Below are 21,765 nucleotides of genomic sequence, written 5' to 3'. Positions count from 1 at the left end.
TCAAAACGCAGCATGCTAAAGCTATGCCATTTTTTCACATAAGCTTCTCTATAGGACTTCAAGAATGCCAGGAAAAATGCCTGTACAATACGTCACAAAAAAAGACAAAACAGTAAAAACACAGGTAAACAACACCATTTTTACATGCATTTCGAAATGCTGAAAAAACAAAGGTGCCTGATAATCTAAACAACTCCAGTTTAGTGTGAAAACTTTCCTGCCTGTTTAGGTGCAGTATTTTAGTAAGATGTGTTAGTATAGTAAAGATGTTCAGCCTTGTTAGTCAAGAGATATATATACATACACACTATATATATATATATATATATATATATATATATATATATATATATATATATATATATATATATATATATACACACTATATATAAACAGTATATGTGCACAAAGTAGTTTTTAGTTCCCTTACCTACCTTAACTCGGAGGAGCATAAATGATGAATTGCCCATAGATACGCGTACAGGAGAAAGGACTGACAGAAGATGAATTAATTCAAAACTTTACATCTAGGCAGATGATGGAATTTAACCAAGACACTAAACTAACTATATATTGATATTTCCTTAGCATTTATCAGGTATTTTTTCGGCAAACCTTTTTTTTTTTTTTTTATTAAATACTATGTTTCTTGGAAATAGAAGAAGACCAAATATCAAGTTTTAACCTTTAGTATTATTTGTATCATAGCGGTAAAATCTTCTCACAGTTCAGTGTTCAAGTGTCGATTATACTGTACTATACAAGTCTTTTCCACACTGCAAAAGTCAGTTTACAAAATGGTAGAATACATCTCAACTACAGTTATAATAAAAGATCTATAATATATTACTGTCATTTCCCCATAAATTTGCTCTCTGGCCAGAAGACGCACCAGTCCATGTAATTTTGAGAAAAGGGAAAGAATTAGACTGAAAGTATAAAATAGATACCTCGGTGATAATAGTGGGTAAAAGAAACATAATATCCCATCCGCAAAATCTCACCTAAAAATTTTAGAGAAACATAGAGAAATTCCAGTCATTTCTCATTACTCTGAAGGTCAACCTTGCTGGGAAAATTGTTTCTGCTTTACAATTCCCCAAACTGTATAAAGCGGTTAGAGTCCTGGACAAAAACTAATGTTGCATTCAAAGGGAAAAGAGGCTGATACGGCAGGCTGCAATAATAAGAGAATTTTTACTCTTTCCACTTCCCCATGAACCTAATCAACTGTGACATGAGAAAATATACTGGGCTCACCCAGCCAGAATGTGACTGCCACCTGAAAGTGTCCTCAATATTCCACTGTTTGGGACTCTACAATGATCCTTCCGACATCAATTTTGTACATGTACATCAAAATGCCATTAGAAATGCTTGCAAACACCTCCTTCTCACAGTTCTGCTTTCAGACTCCAATCGAAACCCTACTGTAAAGACTCCCCAGTGGTCGGCTAAAGGTTTCTTTCCTTTACTAATTTGAAAGCATTTGCTAATGGAGTGTTGTCTTGAGAGATCTAAAACCCGGCATGCCAGAATGTCATTAGAGGCAATATCTTTATACTCAATGTTCTGTTAATCCTTTCAAAACAATTCAATAGTATTCATTGACCTACCAAACTGTATTCTTTACTGAAATTAATGGTATGCGCTAATTGCAGTACATAGTGAAGCGCAGAGTGTTTCAGCATATATTACATTAATGCAGTCGAATGGATGTGAAGTGAGCTGTTTGTTCACTAGTATAACTCAACATGCAGCCGAGTGGTACTGAGCGTTTGGTTTACTTTATTAAGAAGGAATAATAATCTCTTTACAATGTCACACAGAGACACAGCTGCATATTGAGACGTGTGTTGTTATGATGCTAAAGCTGCTGCATATCTATTACACCCCAAGTTATTGTTTCCTGCTATTATTGAAATGTGAAAAGAAAGTTTTTGGAATTAGTAGAAACTTTGGGGCAATAGAGCGGTTCTATCAGAAAGACATGAAAGAAAACCTCGACAGCGTAGTTACATATTACTCCCTATCTTCTAACCCAGTAATAGTCAACTGGTGGCACTGGGACCACATGCAGCACTCATGTACCAGATGTGTGGTCTACAGAGGAGGGCAACTTTATATGGTGCAGGTACTTTCCCTAGGATAATGATCAGAAATGATCGCTCTAGTATGCTGAGTGGTCTGCTTAACCATACAGAATAGAAGAGTTCTTCTGTATTCTACTCTTATGGGGGTATTGTGTTATCTTTCCCATCTCCAAACATTTTGTCATATCTATATGCCTGTGATCTGTGTACTCTCCATATGCAGTCTGCTAACAAGAATATATTTTAGAATAAGGCATCATTCAGATGGCCATAATGCGGCCGCATATAAGTATCCCTATTAAGTCCTGGCCTGACTGTGGGTCTAATGACCCAAACTAACATCATCAAAGATCCCTATGATGCTGTCAGTTCATGTCATTGGACTTGTGGTCAGGCCTAGACTTGTGGATGGAACATGTACGCTAATATGCTGTTCTTTTTTTCTCCTAACCTGTTTATTTAAACATTGTAATCCAGCTTCCAGATGCCATATTGCTTGCGGAAATCACAGAGGGAGCCACAGCTCTGAGGGGGAAGAGTTTAAGGTGGGGAAGGAGATACATATCTATATGACAACTGCTATAAAGCTGGAGCTCACTCCATACTCAACGGGTGACGGCTGTGTTATACAGCCGACACCACTCTGCAATGGTGGGAATCAAAGATCACTTTGATTCCGCCCCTTTAACCCCTTAGTGACCACTAATATGCATTTTTACGTCGGTCACTAATGGGCTTTAGGCTAGGCTGACGCCTTTTCACGTCAGCCTAGTCTAAGTCCTGCACGGGTCTCCCGTGCAGGCAGGAGCCGGGGCTCTGCTGTCTGATGACAAACTTCGATCGCGGCCGTTTAACCCGTTAAATGCCGCCGTCAATAGCGACCGCGGCATTTAACTTTGTTTACAGAGGGAGTGAGCTCCCTCTGTGACCCATCGGCGGCCCGCGAATGCAATCGCGGGTCTCCGATGGGGTGTCATGGCAGCCGGGAGCCTGATAAAAGCCCCCAGGTCTGCCCTGGACATATGCCTGTTAGGACGCGCCGGAGGCACGTCCTAACAGATTGCCTGTCAGATTTACACTGACAGGCAATAATGCTCTGGTATACGAAGTATACCAGAGCATTATAGCAGCGATCGGAAGATCGCACAGTAAAGTCCCCTAGTGGGACTAATAAAATCAGTTATCAAAGTGAAATAAAGATTATTAATAAAAAGTACAGTAAAAAAATAAATAAAACCATTTTTTTCCATAAAAAGTGGTTTTATTTAGTAAAAGTGTAAAAAAAAAAAAAAAAGTACACTCCATTAGTAAAGTTAATATGTAATTTAAATCGCAAAGTGAACACCGTAAAAAAAAAACTCAAAAAACCATGGCGAAATTGCAATTTTTTTCCATTGCCCCCCAAAAAAGTCATGATAAAAATGAATCAATAAGTCCCATGCACCCCAAAACAGTACCATTCAAAACTACGTCTTGTCCCGCAGAAAACAAGCTCAAAAAATCACTACATTGATGGAAAAATAAAAAAATTACAGCTCTTGGAAAGCGACGATGCAAAAACAAATAATTTCAGTTCAAAAGTGTTTTTATTGTGCAAAAGTCGTAAAACATAAAAAAACTCTACATATGTGGTATCGCCGTAATCGTACCGACTCATAGAATAAAGGTAACATGTTATTTACGTCGCATAGTGAACGGCGTCAATTTAAAAACGCATAGAACAATGGTGGAATTTCAGGTTTTTTTTATAATCCCCGCAAAAAGGTTAATAAAAGTTAATATAAAAATTATATGTACCCAAAAATGGTGCTATTAAAAAGCACAACTAATCCCGCAAAAAACAAGTCCTCATACAGCTATGTAGACGAAAAAATAAAAAGGTTATAGCTCTTTGAATGCTACTATAGAAAAACGAATAAAATAGCTTGGTCATTAGGGCCTAAAATGGGCTGGTCACTAAGGGGTTAACACCTTAAGTGCTACAGTCAATCGCGACTGCAGCATTTAAATTGTTAGAATCAGGGGGCGCCCCCTCAAATATGTCATCGTGCCCCCAGTGGCCCGATCGGCCAGTGAAAATGGTTGTCATGGCAGCCTGTGGGCCTAATGAAGGCCCCCAGGTCTGCCATCTTTGTACTTCTTTAATGCCCTGCCTCCGGCAGTGTTTCAAAGGAGACTGTCAGAATCATGATACACTAGTCTTGCAGTATATTATGCAAGCGATCCAGCGATTGCTTGTTCAAGTCCCTTAGGGGGACTAATAAAAAAAGTTAAAAACTGTTTTTGTTTTTTTATGTTCTAAAAAAAAAGGGTTAAAAGTTAAAGAAAAAAACCTTTTCCCATTTTTAACCAAAAGCAATGTTAAAAAAAATAAAAGTTAACATAACTGGTATCTCCGCATCCTTAAAATCCAAACGATCCCAATATAGCATTGTTTAACCCGCACGATTAACGCCATAAAAAAAATAAAAGAATTTAAAAAAATATATATATATATGCAAATTGCTGTTTTTTTGTCACCTTAGCTTTCCAAAAAAATGGAACAAAAAGTAATCACATAGTCACATGTCCCCCAAAATGGTATCAGTGAAAACTACAGCTCGCCCCGCAAAATTTAAGCCCTCACATTTAATAAATTAAATGAAAAATAAAATAGTTATGGCTCTCAGAATGTGGCGACACAAAACATATTTAGTTTTTAGCAAATAGATTTATTTTTTTTAAAAGTGGTAAAACATAAAACAAAACATATAAATTTGGTATCACTGTAATCGTATCAACCTGTAGAATAAGGAGAATATGTAGTTTTTACTACCTGATGGATGCCGTAAAAACATAACCCCCCCAAAAAATGGCATAATCGCTGTTCATATCACCCTACAAGTAAAACATTTTCAGCTTCCCAGTACATTATGTGGTACAATAAATGGTGCCACGAAAAACTGCAACTTGTTCCGCAAAAAACAAGCCCTCATATGGCTATGTCGACGAAGAAATAAAAAGTTATGGCTTTTGGAAGGCAGGGAGGAAAAAACTAAAATGAAAAAAGTCAAATTGGCCATGTCCTTAAGGGGTTAAACTATAACTTAACTTAGACACTAAGTTTTCACAATATTATATACCCAACAATTTTTATCTGTCCTTCAAGCTTATGAAGGGGTTTGATACCATTTTGATAGTTCCTGTTTTTCCTTGTGCTGCACAGAATAACTGCCAGTGACCACAGCTATTGTGTCTATTTCATGTATATTCAGCACGGTCACGGATACAGGAAGTCATTGACAACTGGGAGGAAGACATCAGAAAATGCAAGAGAGAACTCAACGCAAAATGCCCAGAAATATTGTACAGTATATTGCATGTTTATAATGGGACACAGGATGCAGGCCGCTGTGTCTGCCTGGGCAGCTGACATCTTTCTCCTTGTTTCACCACATCCGCTACCAGGATCTCCATTGCGACATCTTAAAGAGACAGGCACAAGTCAGCTGTTGGAGCTCAGCCTATAGCTGAATAATGTTGATTATTTAAACCTGTTCAGAATTGCCACATCTTGCCTGAACAACAAGGTTCCTAGATTTGACTTTTTTTTTTTGATCGTCGGAAGGTGGCAGGGGGCCTTTTTTGCCTTAGGAAAACTGTAAGGTTGTGGCAGTGACCAAAGGACGCCATGGGAACTTGCGCTGTTAGGCACAGTCGGATTAAGGTTAATAGAAACCCCTGGGCAAATCTGACAGGGCCCTGAAGGTTATTTGTGGTGGAGGCCCATGTGCAATTTCTTCTTCCGCCCTTCCAATAATTTGTTCCTATTAGGTAATTTTTTTTTTTTATCAATCTCTTGTAGATAAACATTACAGCACAGTCTAGTTCATCACAATAAGATTTAATAGAGTGACACTGATATTTACTTACACTGTGTGTACAATGTATGTGACTGATACAATGCATATATTTTTCACTATGAAATTTCATTAGCACCTTATTTTTCTCTTGTGTTATTTACAGGAAATATTGCAAACATTTGACATATAAATTCAGTATTTGACTGACATTCATGAACATTTAATCAATAGCAATGTGTATTTTTAAAGTGTAAATGCAATAACTAAAGGGTCAGGGAATGTAATAACTTATTAAAGCAATAAGGTACAGTCACTCAATTTTCATGTCTGATTATTTTGTTCAATAATTCTTTGTTTAGCATTAAAGATCTATACAAAAGTTTGTGTGGCTGGCAGGTGACGTCCAACATTTATGATTTTCAGAAAGTGCTGTATGGTATTGATTCCTGCCGCAGCTAAAGTTTTATTAGGATTAATGCAATGTTTGGTTGTACATTGTGATTTCACACGTTATGTAGTGGTCATTTAATGTTCTGGCTATATATTTTTTTTTTGGGGGGGGGGGGGGGTTTCTATGATTGACAAGAGATAATGGAATTATGATTTGCAAAATGCCTTGGATTTTGTGCCACCAGAGTTTTCTTTAGTCTTGTTGGACCCAGAGATGCAGAGATGGATGGGAGAAATATTATGAGAACAAATAATTTGCTGATGATGGGCGGCAAAAGTAAGAGGGGAGCAGGGAAGGGATCACTGCTTCAACAAAGGCCTTTGCTTGTCTACAGTGAGCGTTGCAATGGACAATGATATGTTTAAATAGCCCTGAATTTACAAAGCTGGCGATCTATGGAATTAAAATAACCTTACTGCTTTTATAGCGGGTGATTCAGATCACAGAGCCAAACTGCTGTTATAGCTGCTGGTCTAGATTACCCAGCCAGATTGCTGTAATAGGCAGCAGTCCGGACTACACAGCCAGACTATTGTTAGGGTATGTTCACACGGCCTATTTTCAGCCATTTTTCAGGCCGTAAATGCCCCGAAATACTATATATAGTATTATCATGAGCCAATATGTAATACTAATAACTAAATGCCTTCAGGAAGCCTTGTTTTCCAACTACCATATGATAGAAATAAATAAATGAAATTCTTTATTATGCTATATAAAGCAAACTGACAAATCCACACATATTGGATTAAAATTATCAATGCCTGCCGCTAGATAGAGATCGTAGCTCAATTGAAGCAATATGCACGGGTGTGAGACACATATTGTGATAGATGTCCGTACTGAGTACAAAGGGTGCAAGATAGAGCAGCCGATTTACAGATTATCTGACGGTGTAGCCAGCAGTCAGGCATGTATTTAAAATTAGAAAAGCCCCCTCGACATGTTTCGCTACTGCTGTAGTGTCCTCAGGGGTTATCGGGGCTAATGACGGCGCGCTGAAAAATTCTCCCTATTAAAAGAACTTCCGATGACGTGTTGAGAGGGTGTGTCGCTGCGCACGACCAATAGCAGTCGGAACAGCAAAACCAACCCTCATGTGTCAAAGACAGACAGGTGAGGCTACCAATGGGATACCTTCAGCATCGACCCATGAGATATGGACATAGACAACCGGCGTGTAGCTACGAGAAGTCATGCAAAGAAAGGGAGAAAAAACATATACAAGACTGAAAGACATATATGTTCACAGTGACTGAGCTCAATCGGAAGAAGTACCGAATTATTGAAATACTTCGATATTGAAAAATGTAAATAGTCAAATCCTGAGAGCCGGACGAACTGCGCATGCTTCAGGACTTAGTCTCAAGTCAGAGTATAAATCAATCATCTCACGTCTTAGTAACCTCCCTTGTCTATATAACAGTGGGATCTATAGATATATCAAGAAATAAGCTATCTCAAGTAGCTGTAAATGTATCAAGCAAGGTCTCTCTCAGTATTAATAAAATAAATTAAAATACAGAGAGGTAACCAGTAAATAATAGTCAACAACAATAAATAATAAACAAAAATAAATACAAAGGGAGAATGGGACCATCAGGTATGAGTGGTTCTGGAATCAGAAAAAAACTTTCATGGTTTACAGTTTTATAAGAAGTCAAACTTGAGAATAATAATGAGGATGATAAGAACAGTTATTTCATCCAAACAACCACGGAGAATATCCAGCACAATATGATATGAAGTTGAGATTAAGGTTAAGGTTACATGGTTGATGATTTTACAGGAAGGCCACAAAGGTAAAGCCTTCGTTCAGACCCAAAGAGTTCAAGGTGCTCAAGCGATGAATCCATCGCAGAAGTTTTCAGTCCAGATTGCTGGCCCTAGGGCCCAATTTGATTTGGGCAACACCCCAAAATTGAAGTGATGTGTGGTTTGTCAGTTTCCTTTATATAGCATAATAAAGAATTTCATTTATTTATTTCTATCATATGGTAGTTGAAAAACAGGGCTTCGTTGCCTTAGGGCATTTAGTTGTTAGTTATTACGTTGTGCCCACCAATCACCAAGGGTCCTTTCCCTATATGTGCTTGTAATGTGTAATACTAGGAGCCTCCTTGAACATTTAATGGTAGTAAGATAAATGGTCATCCCATATCTATTTGGTAACCCGTATAATTAAACCTTAATTGTTTAATTTTGAACAAAAAAATAAAAATAAATTAAACAGAAGAAAATGTAGGTGTTTGGAAATACTTTTTGGCTGAATCGTACAAATAACATGATGCATATTTATTATCTGTAACATTTTCTTTTTAATCTCTTCAGGAGTCTTTCATGGATGTTAGTAATTAAACAGGATATTATTTACATCACAATATGGATTCGTGGCCATCTAATTTTATGGTTTAGCGCTAGCATTCACGGTTGATTAGTCTTTAATTTCATAAATACCTACACATTTGGTATGAAACAAAATTTTCTCTCCCACTATTAGCATGTCATTATTTTTCTTTGCATGAAATAACATTTCATTTTAGGATTAAACAACTGATTCAAGTTACCTTAGGGGAATTTTTAACCACTTACACAAACATTGGCATTTTATTTGCTGCATACAACATATTTAAATATTTTTTGGGAATATGCAAGTTTCGTGTAGGATGTATGCAAGTTTTAGAGGTAAACTAAGGCTGTATCAACCACAGGATCTGCTAGTGGACTGCCACCATATTATAGAGCCACCATTAGACTAGTCTATAAAAGAATATATTCCCACATGCAGCAGATTTGTTGCAGAAATTTCTGCGACTGCCCCATTCATCTAAATGTGGCTTGCTGAAATCCATTCACATACTGCCAAAACAACCCCATTAACATGTATAGAACAGAAATTTCTAAAACAAATCTGCTGCGTGCGAATATACCCTCACTGAAATGTCTGAAACATCATGAGGCGCTCAAGTATATAAACTGAAAATCATGTATGGACGAGCTTGTAGTTAGAGCCTGGTTCGGTGCATACGTGCATACCCCCACCAAGAGACTGTAGCAGTCAAGTAACCACTAGGACTAGAGTGCTGTATGTATGAAATATGAGGAGACAAAAGCGGTGAAAACTGCCCGCATTTACTGCCAACAGTAAATTTATGGAAGATAATTCTTAAAGTGGTCAAATGTGACAAGCATAAAAATAGAAAACATCAGAAATGGGATACATTTTTCACAGAGCTGCTTAGAGATAGAGTAGACAGACAGACAGACAGACAGATATGAGATAGACAGACAGACAGACAGACAGACAGACAGACAGATAGATAGATAGATAGATAGATAGATAGATAGATAGATAGATAGATAGATAGATAGACAGACAGACAGACAGACAGACAGACAGACAGACAGATAGATAGATAGATAGATAGATAGATAGATAGATAGATAGATAGATAGATAGATAGATAGATATGAGATAGATAGATAGATAGATATGAGTTAGATAGATAGATAGATAGATAGATAGATAGATAGATAGATAGATAGATAGATAGATAGATAGATAGATAGATAGTAGATAGATAGATAGATAGATAGATAGATAGATAGATACATAGATAGATAGATATGAGAGAGAAAATTGGTATTTAATTGCTTTTTGGTTGCATTTATATTGTGAGAGAGTGGTATGATTGTAGTAAATATGAGATAAACCATTATACTCTTTTTGATCTATTGTCTTGTTGTGTAATAAAATATTAAACTGCACTATTTACAAGTTTACAATAGGGAAATAAATTTGGACTGATGTAATATTCCCAATGCATAAGTGATGTGTATTGTTATTTGATTTTTTGTTTTTTGTTCTCAGCATTTTTTTTATTTTGCCAGTTGTCAAAACCTTTGGATGCCTTTTGTGATAACCTAGGAAGTTTTTGTAGTACCTAAAAGTTGATGGATTGGTCCAATTATGCTTGATAACTCATAATTCAGATAAAAAAGAACTTTGGAAGAAGATTGTGCTTTCCCTGAATGGGCAATTTGTTTTATAAAGTCAAGAAATTACAGCTAAGGACGAGAGAAAATAAATCATAAAAAAAACTGCTTTACTATTGATCTTCTGCTACATGTATCTGCCAGGATCCTTTCTCTTAGTTTTATGTACTTGAACTCATATTTTTCTCAACCCTTTCACTGCCTGAAAGGCCTGAAGTGATACATAAAGCAATAAAAGACTGTTTAATGTATGCTTAGCCAGAGCGGATGGCGTTACAGTGTTTAGATCGGTCAGCAGCACAGTCTATATTAAACCTCTGAGGTCCCTACAAGAAGTTGAAGTCAGAATTGAATATATACATAATGCACTTTTCAAATATTTTTGGCAGTTTGGCTTTCCACAGCATCCAATGTATTGTACCACCAAACAACTTAGTAACCTATCCCAAGACTCAAAGATTTTGTTTTGTAGACAAGCAAATCTCTTAGATTACCATATTTACCACATATGGTAAAGTAAATCCTAAGTAATGCATGTTTCAAATAGATTGGAGATACTGTACTGTACCTAAGGGCCTGTTCACATCAGCACTCGCTTCCATTCAGCTGTTCCGTTCAGCCTTTCCATCAGATGAATGGGAAGCCAAGCAAAATTATCGCTTCCGTTGCATTATCATTGATTTCAATGGTATTTTTTCTCTTTCGGTTGGTATCAGTTTGGCTCCATTCGGCAAGGTTTCTATTGTTTTCACAAAAACAACAGCGTAGCCGACAATGCTATTGTTTCCGTGAAAAATAAAAACGGAAACCTAGAGGAACGGAGGCAAACTGATACAAACTGAAAGAGAAAAAATACTATTTAAATTAATGGTAATGCAAACGGAAGCGATAGTTTCCGTTTGGCTTTCCGTTCATCTGTTGCTCTGACGGAAAGGTTGAACGGAACAGATGAGCAGAAGCCAATGCTGATGTGAACAGGCGCTAATAATCTCATCTTGAAAGTAACTTAATTCCTATCCTTGCTCAATATCTTAGTGCCACCACCAATTTCTATAGCTCTCCTCAATATGAGCATTACTGGAAACATTTTCTAAACATCCTACAACTTTGAATAATAAATTGCAAGCTGTCCTGCTAAATAAAGGAAAAGTGATAGGAACCAAATCAATTTGATTCTTTTTATTTGAGCATATTGAAGGCAGTAATTAACTATTTTTTAAGAAATAAATGTTGTGGTAAACCAGGAAACATTTGAGTTTAAAGTCATACACGGGGCCCCTTGATAAAGTACTGGTAGACTGCATCACTTAGTTTATTGGGTGGCGAGTACCTGCACAGAGATCCCCTACTTCACAGGGAATACAATCACAGAAATCAGGGGGGGGGGGCTCAATACACAGATCATAGAGAGGAGATTGACTAGAGGAATTGGTTCTTGTTTGCCCCCAAACAGTGTGTGTGTGTGTGTGCAATAAATCCAAATTTGAAGACATTAAAGGGTATGAACACTATTGCATCCATTTGTTTTGTATTGCTCTAATGCATTACAAAGAAAGAAAAAATATCTGCAACTTTGCAAATAGTTTTGATGAAAAAATATCCTACCAGTTAATATTTACAGCAAATATTCAGACCTAGGTGTCCATAGTTACAGACTACAAAGAAACCCTGACTGTAGTCTGATCCTGCAGTCATATGTTACTCTAGTTGTTCTGCTTTTCTAATGTCTGTAGGTTAGCAAGGAGATGGGGCAGAAGGAATGGAGTAACACATGACTGGTGATTTAATTCACTGCATCGGCAAAAAAAGAATTTTCCCAATACACTCATTTATTTATAAGAATTCCTCCAAGCTGGTTTGTTCTGTTAGTAACCCACCAGGGCTACATGGTATCATAACAGCCTCTGCCAGTAATCTGCTTACAGCTCTTGAAACTGCCATCCTCTGCTATGATTAGATCACTGTTTCTGCTGGAGCAAATGTTGCAATTATCATTAGGAATTGCTAGTTATGCAATTTCCTGAAATAGTTCCATACTGGCTTTGCTACTGGGAAATATTTTCTAAATAATAATAATAATAATAATAATAAAAAAATAACAATAGTAATAATAATGATGATAATAATAATGATGAGGATGAGCAAAAAGACTCCACCAATCTTACTGATGTTATATGTAATATACTTAGCTTACCAGATATATTCCCCATTTTGTACAGCAAGCACAGCAATAATAATAATAATTAAAAAAAAAATAATGGGCGCTGTATTATATCCCTATATGTGTCTGTATACAGTATGTCTATATAATTATATATATATATATATATATATAATTATATATATATATATATATATATATATATATATATATATACTGATTTTCAGAGTAAGTTTATTCTTGGACTACAGCTTCAGGGTAGATGTGGCACCTGCTTAGTACTAAATGTGTAGTACCAGCAGTTCCCGGGCACTGGAAAGAAGCCAAAAATGAGGATGGAATAAGCTTGCTGATGAGCTGCCCAAAGCTGGCTTGTGTTACGGATCAACCAGAATCCAGCTCCCTCTCCTCCGCCTGCGCTGATGTAACTCACTGGAGTGGCAAATTACATCAGACCTACAGCTGTAACCCGACATTATGATTAATTTGATCAGTAATTTCTCCTGTTTTTCATTTTAATCGGTGCGACTGTTCTGCTGTGACAGGTCTTTCAGATCTAATTAAGATAAATTTCAGAGTAAAAGACTTGGCAGAATTTTCAAGTCAAATCCAAGCTTCAAGTGTGAAGACTGGAGGCACTAATCAATCAAATTCTGGAGAAAAATATGCAGGGCTTTAACTCAGCAATCAACCCATTAATACCTAAGCAAATTTCACATTCTCCTGGACTGTTTAGTCATTCTCTCAAAACAAACTGGCATGAGAGTGAGCCTCTAATTATATGTGTATGATCACAGCCCTGTCAATGTGCACTCGGAACAAATAGCCAAAAGCAGTCATGGCAATACTTGCAGATATTAGCTCTCAAAATATCAAATGGCACCTTTTCCTATTGATTTGTTCTGAAACCAAACAAACCTCATTATGAGTATGTTGTCCTTACCTGCTGGTGCCTATAATGAGACCTGTCTGGTCTGTGGGCATTCGAGAATTAGGAAATCAACAGGAAAATCAAAGTACTCTGCTTAGTAAATATGTTTTCAAATACATTCCAAAAACTCTTGCAATAGTCTTTTGGCTGTGGACCACTATAAAAAAACATTAGAAATCTGGACATGTAAAAAAAACAGTTTAGAGAACATAACCTTCACTAAGGCCTCATGCACACGACCATATTTTTGTCCACCCGTAAATACTGGCGTAAATACGGGTCCTTGGTCACACGTATTCGACCCGTATTGCACCAGTATTGCACCAGTATTTATGGAAGCGTGCCCGTAAGTACGGGTCCGGTGTAACCCGTATTCCACCCGTATTTACGGGCAAGTGTTTGGCTGCAAAATTGCACTGCACTAATCGGCAGCCCTTCTCTCTATCAGTGCAGGATAGAGAGAAGGGACAGCCCTTTCCGTAATAAAAGTAAAAGAAATTCATACTTACCCGGCCGTTGTCTTGGTGACGCGTCCCTCTCTTGACATCCACCCCGACCTTACTGGATGACGCGGCAGTCCATGTGACCGCTGCAGCCAGTGATTGGCCTGTGATTGGCTGCAGTGGTCACATGGGCTGTAACGTCATCCCAGGAGGCCGGACTGGAGGAAGAAGCAGGGAGTTCTGGGTAAGTATGAACGTCTTTTTTTTTTTTACAGCTTTATCTATATTGTGATTGGCAGCCACTGTCCAGGGTGCTGAAACAGTTACTGCCGATCGTTTAACTCTTTCAGCACCCTGGACAGTGACTATTTACTGACGTCGCCTAGTAATTACGGGTGCACACACGTAGTCACCCGTAATTACGGGAGCCCCATAGACTTCTATGGGCCTGCCCGTGCCGTAATTACGGCCTGAAATAGGACATGTTCTATATTTTTCAATGGCACGGGCACCTTCCCATAAGCATACGGGGAGGTACCCGTGGCCAATAGAAGTCCATGGGCCCGTAACCACGGGCCGTAATTACGGTCTGTAATTACGGGAGTTTTTACTGTCGTGTGCATGGGGCCTAAAGGACTAATATATTTAACTATCTATAAATGAAAAAAAGGTGAGCACAGGGAATTATCTTGGAATATGTGGTTATATTATATGAAATACAAACAGGAAACTCAGCATAGTTGGGGATGAATTATTGAAGTCCACCTCCTGACCCAAGGAGGTTTGTCATAATCCCCAAATGAAGATTTTTCATGGTTCTATCGCAAATTTTCTTGGTACTCCTATTTTTTTAATATTTTTTTATTCCTACATGCTGTCCACGAGAAGCTTTGACCATCTCCTGGAATTGGATTGAGCCATCTAGATAAAGATTGGGGGATTAAGATGATGCAGTGACAATATATTGTGTCAACGCTACAGTGTAGTGTGAGTATCACACAACTACCATGTACTAATTTTTCCTTTAACCAATATTTTGACATCAAGCACTTCCTTCTATAACATGCACCAGTCAACTATAACATTAAAACCACCTGCCTAATATTCTGTAGGTCCAGCTCGTGCCACCAAAACAACTCTGACCTGTCGAGACATGAACTCCACAAGACCTCTGAAGGTGTCTTGTGGTATTTGACACCACAATGTTAGTAGCAGATCCTTTAAATCCTGTAAATTGTGAGGTGGTGCCTTTATGTTTTCCAAGCACATCCCACAGATGCTCAATCAGTTTAAGATCTGGTGAATTTGGGTGCTAAGTCAACACCTCAAACTCTTTGTCATGTTTCTAAAACCATTCCTAAACAATTTTTTACAGAGTGGCAGGGTGCATTATTCTGCTTAAAAAGACTACTGCATTAGGGAATACTATTGCCATAAATAGGTGTACTTAATCTAGAATATAGTTTTGGTAGGTGGTACATGGCAAAATAACATCTACATGAATACCAGTACCCAAGGTTTCCAAGCAAAACATTGTCCAGACCATCATACTGCCTCCAACGTCTTGCTTTAGTGTCATAGTGCTTCCTGCTGTCATCTCTTTCCCAGGTAGGCGAAGCACATGCACACGGCCGTCCACATGATGTAAAAGAAAATTTAATTCTTCAGACCAGGCCACCTTTTCCATTGCGCCATGGTCCAGTTCTGATGCTCTCTTGCCCATTGTGGGAACGTTCAGTGGTGGACAGGGGTAAGCATGAATCACTCTGACTGTTCTGTGGCTACAAAGCCCCATACACAAAAATCTAATCTGCGTGTCCTGACACCTTTCTATCATAGCCAGCTTTACGTTTTTCAGCAATTTGTGCTATAGTAGCTCTTCTGTGCGATTGGACTAGACAAGCTAGCCTTTACTCACAACATCAATGAGCCTTGGGCGTCCATTACCCTGTTTCCGATTCATCAGTTGTCCTTCCTTGACCACTTTTGGTAGGTAGGTAAGAAATGATCGAAAGTGACCTTAGTTTGCATGCTCTCATCCAATGAGATCAAGGTTAAGTGGATTCCAATGTCGTTATTTTCTGTTCTGATTGCCACCAGAAGATGCAAGGACCCTGCAGACAGCAGCATACTGTAGATCATAGCTTTTGGAACATCAGTTGGTATTTCTAGGAAGGGGAGGTGGGAGATTGTGCTTACCTGTACTTATCTCTAAATGTTTAGGTTGTGTGAAAATAAGTGCCAGCTTCCATCAATGTTGGGCAAAATATGGCCTCACAGAGCTCTCAGGATTAGCCTATGCCACTCTGGATTGAGAGTAAACTCACGGGGGGAGTATGTTGCTAGTTTGATCACACTAAACAAACATGAAGGACATCAAAGTTGACTGGGGGGGTAGAATAGCTCCACTTACAGCTTTTAAAACCATTACCAACCATATTGACTGATATGATTTAATTTTAAATCAAAGCCAGTCCTATCTTTGCTCTTCTGTCACTTTCATAGACTACAACTGCACTTTAAAGAGAATCCCTCAAACATGTGGCCAATCGTACCCTAATAGACAACACGCAACATAGAAAATCAATCAACCAAAATGAACTTAAAAATACAGCTCTGTTAAAAAAATAAAACACATTTTAGTGAATTTAATATAAAGTGTTATGAAATTTCTCTTCAATTTAGAGGTGACAAGAAACGGTTTATGAATCCCAATGTGCTGTTAGATGATTTTGTAGCGTTAATATTTGTTCATTTTGGAAAACTTTTAGCTATTTCACCTAGACAAGTCACTTTCATTTAATTTCCTCTCTGAAGAAACAACAGTGTCTGAATCTCTATAGAAATAATTGTTGTTATCCGTCAGAGTTTTTGAAACAAACAACATCATCATTTTGAATTACTGTCTTCTCTTGACAATCTTTGCATTGCGCTAAACTAATATCCTTCAGATGGATTCTGAATAATGTAGAAGGATGAAGCTGGCAGAAAATAAGAAGGAATCAAGGAATCTTAAATGAAATTTAAGCTGTCAAGTATTATATCTGGTTTAATATTACACAACACTACTACAAGCAGTTTTATGTTCTGAATTTACACATTTGTAAAGTGAGTTTCATGATGTGTTGAACTAGATCACACCAGGTCCACCAATTAATCCAGATACAAGGTACACCATGATAAATAAAGGTAGGATATTTAGTACCCATAAATAGAAAATCTACAATATTAACCCCTTGGCGCAACATGATGTTACCAGTATGTCATGGTGCAGGGGGAGAAGTATGGAGCAGGCTCACGCCTGCTTAACAGAAAAGTGACTATACACTGCAATACGTTAGTATTGCAATGTATTGAACCAGTGATCTGACGATCGCTGGTTCAAGTAATGTAAAAAAGAAACAAAAATTGGTATTGCTTCATCTGTAAATGTCCAAACTATTACAATATAGCATTACTTAACTCGCATGGTGAAAGGTGTAAAAAAAAAAAACCCCCAAAAAAACAACCGCCAGCGGTAAATAAAAAAATGTAATGAAAAGAGATCAAAAAGTCGTATGCACCAAATGGTACCAATAAAAACCACAGCTCATGCCGCAGAAAATAAGCCCTCACACTGTTCAATTGACTAAAAAATAAAAAAGTTATGGCTTTCATAATTAGACAATACCATTTTTTTAATAACAAATCGTTTTTTCTTTGTATAAGGAGTAAAACAATAAAAACACTATATAAATTTGGTACCATTGTAATCGTATCGACCAACAGAATAAAAATAACTTGTCGTTTTTACAGCTTGGTGAAAGACGTAAAAAGGAAACCCAAAAGAAAATGGAGGAGTCACAGTTTTTTTCCAATTCCACTCCACATAGAATTTTTTTCATTCTCCCAGTACATTATATGGTACTTTAAATAGTGACAATATAAACTGAAACTCCTCCTGCAAAAAACAAGCCTTCAAACCACTCCATTGATGAAAAAATAAATAAGTTATGGCTCATGGAAGGCAAAGAGTGAAATAAAAAAATAAAAAATGCCTTGGACTTCAAGAGGTTAAATAATTACAATATAATGGAAAAGGGGTTTTCTGGCCTTTTTAAATGATAACTTATCCTTAGGCCCCGGGATCCCACTGACCAGGCACAGCCACATTTGTATGGACAATGCTGGATAAACAATGAAGGGACTCTGGAGGTGCTTTTGCATGGATAGGCAAGGTAATAAAATGTCCAAAATGCATTTTTTATGGTTTCAATTCAAGCTAAATTTGCTGAATGTTCCATTTTAAACATTACTTCCACCCAGGCCTCCATGGCATTCACTACTGGTTAGGGAAAACAAATGATCAATTCTTCTTTTCAAAGGGTTAGCGAGAGAGTACGATTTTGGAAGTAGTTATCCTTTAAAGAGAACCCATTATTATGAAATATAAGGACATCAGTATGAAGAGTTATAATAGTATAAAATCTATCACTCTATCAATTATTAACCTATTAATCTAAAGTGACGTCATGGTTTGATGCCACTTGAATCGCTACTTTGGAATGAAAATAAGCAATTCATCATGAGGAATTTCCTGATATAATAATGTATTATCTAAAGCCTTTCATACCGGGCTCATGATCGACAATAAAGTCCTACTAGTTTTCAATGCGATGTTTTGTATTGTTTTTAGTTTTCATTGTTAATATATTGTACTTCTTACCTAAATCAAAGTGAGTAAAATGTACGATGGTACACGTAGTCCATATGGCTGCATATAACAGGGCCTATAAGAACTCCAAGTCCTACTACCTGAATAATATTGCCTCCATAATTCCATATATTTTCCACATAAATTCTTTATAAATCCATGAGAAAAACCCCTCGGTGTGCCTCTATTATAATTAGGGTCACACAGATGTACAGTATGGATATGGATCATACAACACTGTTCCATATTACAGCAGTGTGCATGAGACATAAGTAAGGGGCACAAATACCAAAATACTAATGATTCTGTTTAAAAACTCGTTCTAAATAAAGTATTTCACCATCTTATTTTTACGGGGAACTTACAAATTGCATAAAATGTTTAATGGGGCTTTCCTACCAAAGAAAGCAATTACATTTCACTAAAATATGCCATCACATTTTCATCAACTGCTGGAACCCCCACTAATCCTTAGCACTGTGGACCCTTAACAGTTTTTTTCTGCACAGATGCGCTCCTGGCCACCCCGTGTGCACGGAACTAAAGCAAAGCCCCATTCATTTAAATAGAGCTGTGCTGAAGTTCCCTGCATAGCGGTTGACCAGGAGTGCTACTGTGCAGAAGAAGCGCTAAAGGAACCGTAGCCCCTAAAGGGATTATCCGGTATTTTAGAATTGATGGACTATCCTTAGGATACGCCAGCAATGTAAGATTGTGGGGGTCCGACTCTCAGGAGCCCTGCAAATCTGCTGTTTGAAGGGGCCGTGGTGCTAGTATAAGCGCCGCAGCCTTTTCCTTGTTTACACGGTTTTCCTTTTCATTTGTACTTGCACGTGCCGTTACATTTGTAGCAGCTGTGCAATGTATTGCACCGCTGTCCCATTCTCTTGAATGCCAGGAGTGCCACTGTGGAGAAGAAGTGCTGAAGGGGCAGCAGCCCTTTAAAGGGATTATCTGGGTTTTTAAAATTGATGACCTATCAATTTTAAAAACCCGGATAACCTCTTTAATTCTCATGATCATCAGGGGGATCCCATCAATTATTTTGTTACGGCATATCCTAGCAATATGCCTTAACATTACAAGATGTGAATACCCCTTTAATGGCTACTTCCAAAATACAAATATATTGGAATTAATTATTTGTAAGCTTAACATAGGTTTAATGCTGTGAATGCCACTGCCATTTACACAAACTTCTCAGCCTTTATTTTAAATCGATTTGATATAGGCAAGTATTGTATCTAACTATTGTAGAGAATGGCTTATGGCTTATTTTACGCCATAGCCTTTGTGCATTTTTTTTTTACCTGTCAAGGGTTATGTTTACAAAAATAGATATCACAACAGATAGAGTGTAATTTTGTGCAGTTACAGAATGGTAGACAATATGCGAATACTCCGAGGACCCATCTGAACTCTACATGAACTTGAGGTAGAAACCTCTATCTTACCTGCAATGGGTTTGGCGGGGTCATTGGGGAAGGAAGGCCATGTCCTGGTGATTGATTGGGCTTTTGGGGAGAGCTGCAGGGCTGCTGGCTTGTAGCGAGTTGGTTCTGGCTTTTGCTCTGTGTTTGGTTTTGCTGCTGTTGCGGATTTTGTTGTTGCTGGGATTGCTGTGACGGAAGAGGCTGGGATGACTGCTGAGGTGATTGCTGATGCTGGGCTGTAGTTTGCTGTTGCTGCTGCTGCTGTGGTTGCTGCTGTGATCCTTGATGATGATGGTGATGATGATGCTGATGAAGCTGCTGTAGATGCTGAAGCTGCTGAAGTTGTGAGTTCAGGGATGAGGTAGCTGTAATCAATCAAAACAATAGGTTATATATTTGACTAGTCACCAAATGCCTCAAGCTAGGGCTCCACAGTGAATATTTAGCGTTCGTGAGTTACAATAAAGTCGCAGCATTACTGCGACTCGCACACAACCTCAACATCTCCTTTCTGGAAAAAGTCACATGACTATTGAAAGTATTCAAAATGTTAAAAAAATCTTTCATTTGTCATGAAGTATCTACGACATATTCCCTCATACAGAAATGTCAAGGTTAAATGCAATATAAAAGCATGTATTACTACTTATTTATGTGAAAACAGACTATAAGATTAGAATAACAAGCATGCTACATTTTGCTCTAAATCTTTAGGCACTGTGGTGTTGTTGGTAAACTTAACCCGCCGCACCCATTTTTGGGATTTAAATTTTTGTTTTTTCCTTCCCACCTTCCAAAAGCCATAACTTTTTTATTTTTTCCTAGATATAGCTGTATAAGGGCTTGTTTTTTGTCGGACAAATTGTAGTTTTTCAAGGCACCATTTATTGTACCATATAATGTACGAAGAAATGGGGAAAAAAAATATTCATGGGGTGGAAAGGAAAAAAAAACCTGATTCCTCCATTGTTTTTTGCGCTTCGCTTTCAACGTGCAATTAAAACAACATTTTAACTTTATTCTGCGGGTCAATATGATTATGGTGATACCAAATTGACATCGTTTTTGTTATATTTTACTACTTTTACAAGGCAAAAACTAATTGTAAAAAATAAAATTTGTATCGCCACATTCTGAGAGCCATAACTTTTTTTATTTTTTCATCGATTGGGCGGTATGAGGGCTTTTTCTTTTGTAGGACAAGCTATAGTTTCTAATGGTACATACAAGGTTTTAATCACTTTTTATTACATTTGTTGTGGTAGATGAGATGACCAAAAAAAAGCGATTTTGTGGTTTTTTTGCAGTGTTCACTGTGCAGGTAAAATAATGTTATATTGTAATAGTTCAGACTTTCATGGACATGGCGATACCAATTATGTTTATTTTTTTACAATGCTTACGGGGAGAAAAGGGAAAAGGCTTTTTTTTAACTATTAATATTTTTTTGTACATAAAAAAAAACCTTTATTTTACTCTTTTAAAGTCCCCCTAGGAGACTTGAACCAGCGATCATTGGATCGCTTGCACTATATACTGCAATACTAATGTATTGCAGTATATCGTCTTTCTGACAGGCCTCTATTAAGCCCTGCCGGAGGCCCTAGGCTGCCATGCCAACCATCATTAGCACCCCTGGATCGCGTAGCGGGCATGCTGATGGGCTGTTAGAGGGGGTCGACCCTTCTTTCTAAGCCCTTAGCTGTTCACCACATCATCTAT

General features: G+C 37.7%; 1 protein-coding gene across 4 annotated transcripts in view; it reads right to left on the bottom strand.

Moving 5' to 3' along the window:
* Window positions 1-21,765, bottom strand: part of POU6F2 (POU class 6 homeobox 2) — a 456,399-nt gene that overhangs the window by 102,206 nt on the left and 332,428 nt on the right. For all 4 annotated transcript variants that reach the window (XM_075826933.1, XM_075826935.1, XM_075826934.1 and 1 more), the window contains one exon: window positions 20,065-20,408. In XM_075826933.1, the coding sequence (XP_075683048.1) occupies window positions 20,065-20,408 (344 nt within the window). The remainder of the gene's footprint in view (window positions 1-20,064; window positions 20,409-21,765) is intronic.

This window comes from Rhinoderma darwinii, chromosome 5 (assembly GCF_050947455.1).
Source record: "Rhinoderma darwinii isolate aRhiDar2 chromosome 5, aRhiDar2.hap1, whole genome shotgun sequence".
NCBI classification, from domain to species: Eukaryota; Metazoa; Chordata; class Amphibia; order Anura; family Rhinodermatidae; genus Rhinoderma; species Rhinoderma darwinii.
This window is presented reverse-complemented; position numbering and strand designations above follow the sequence as displayed.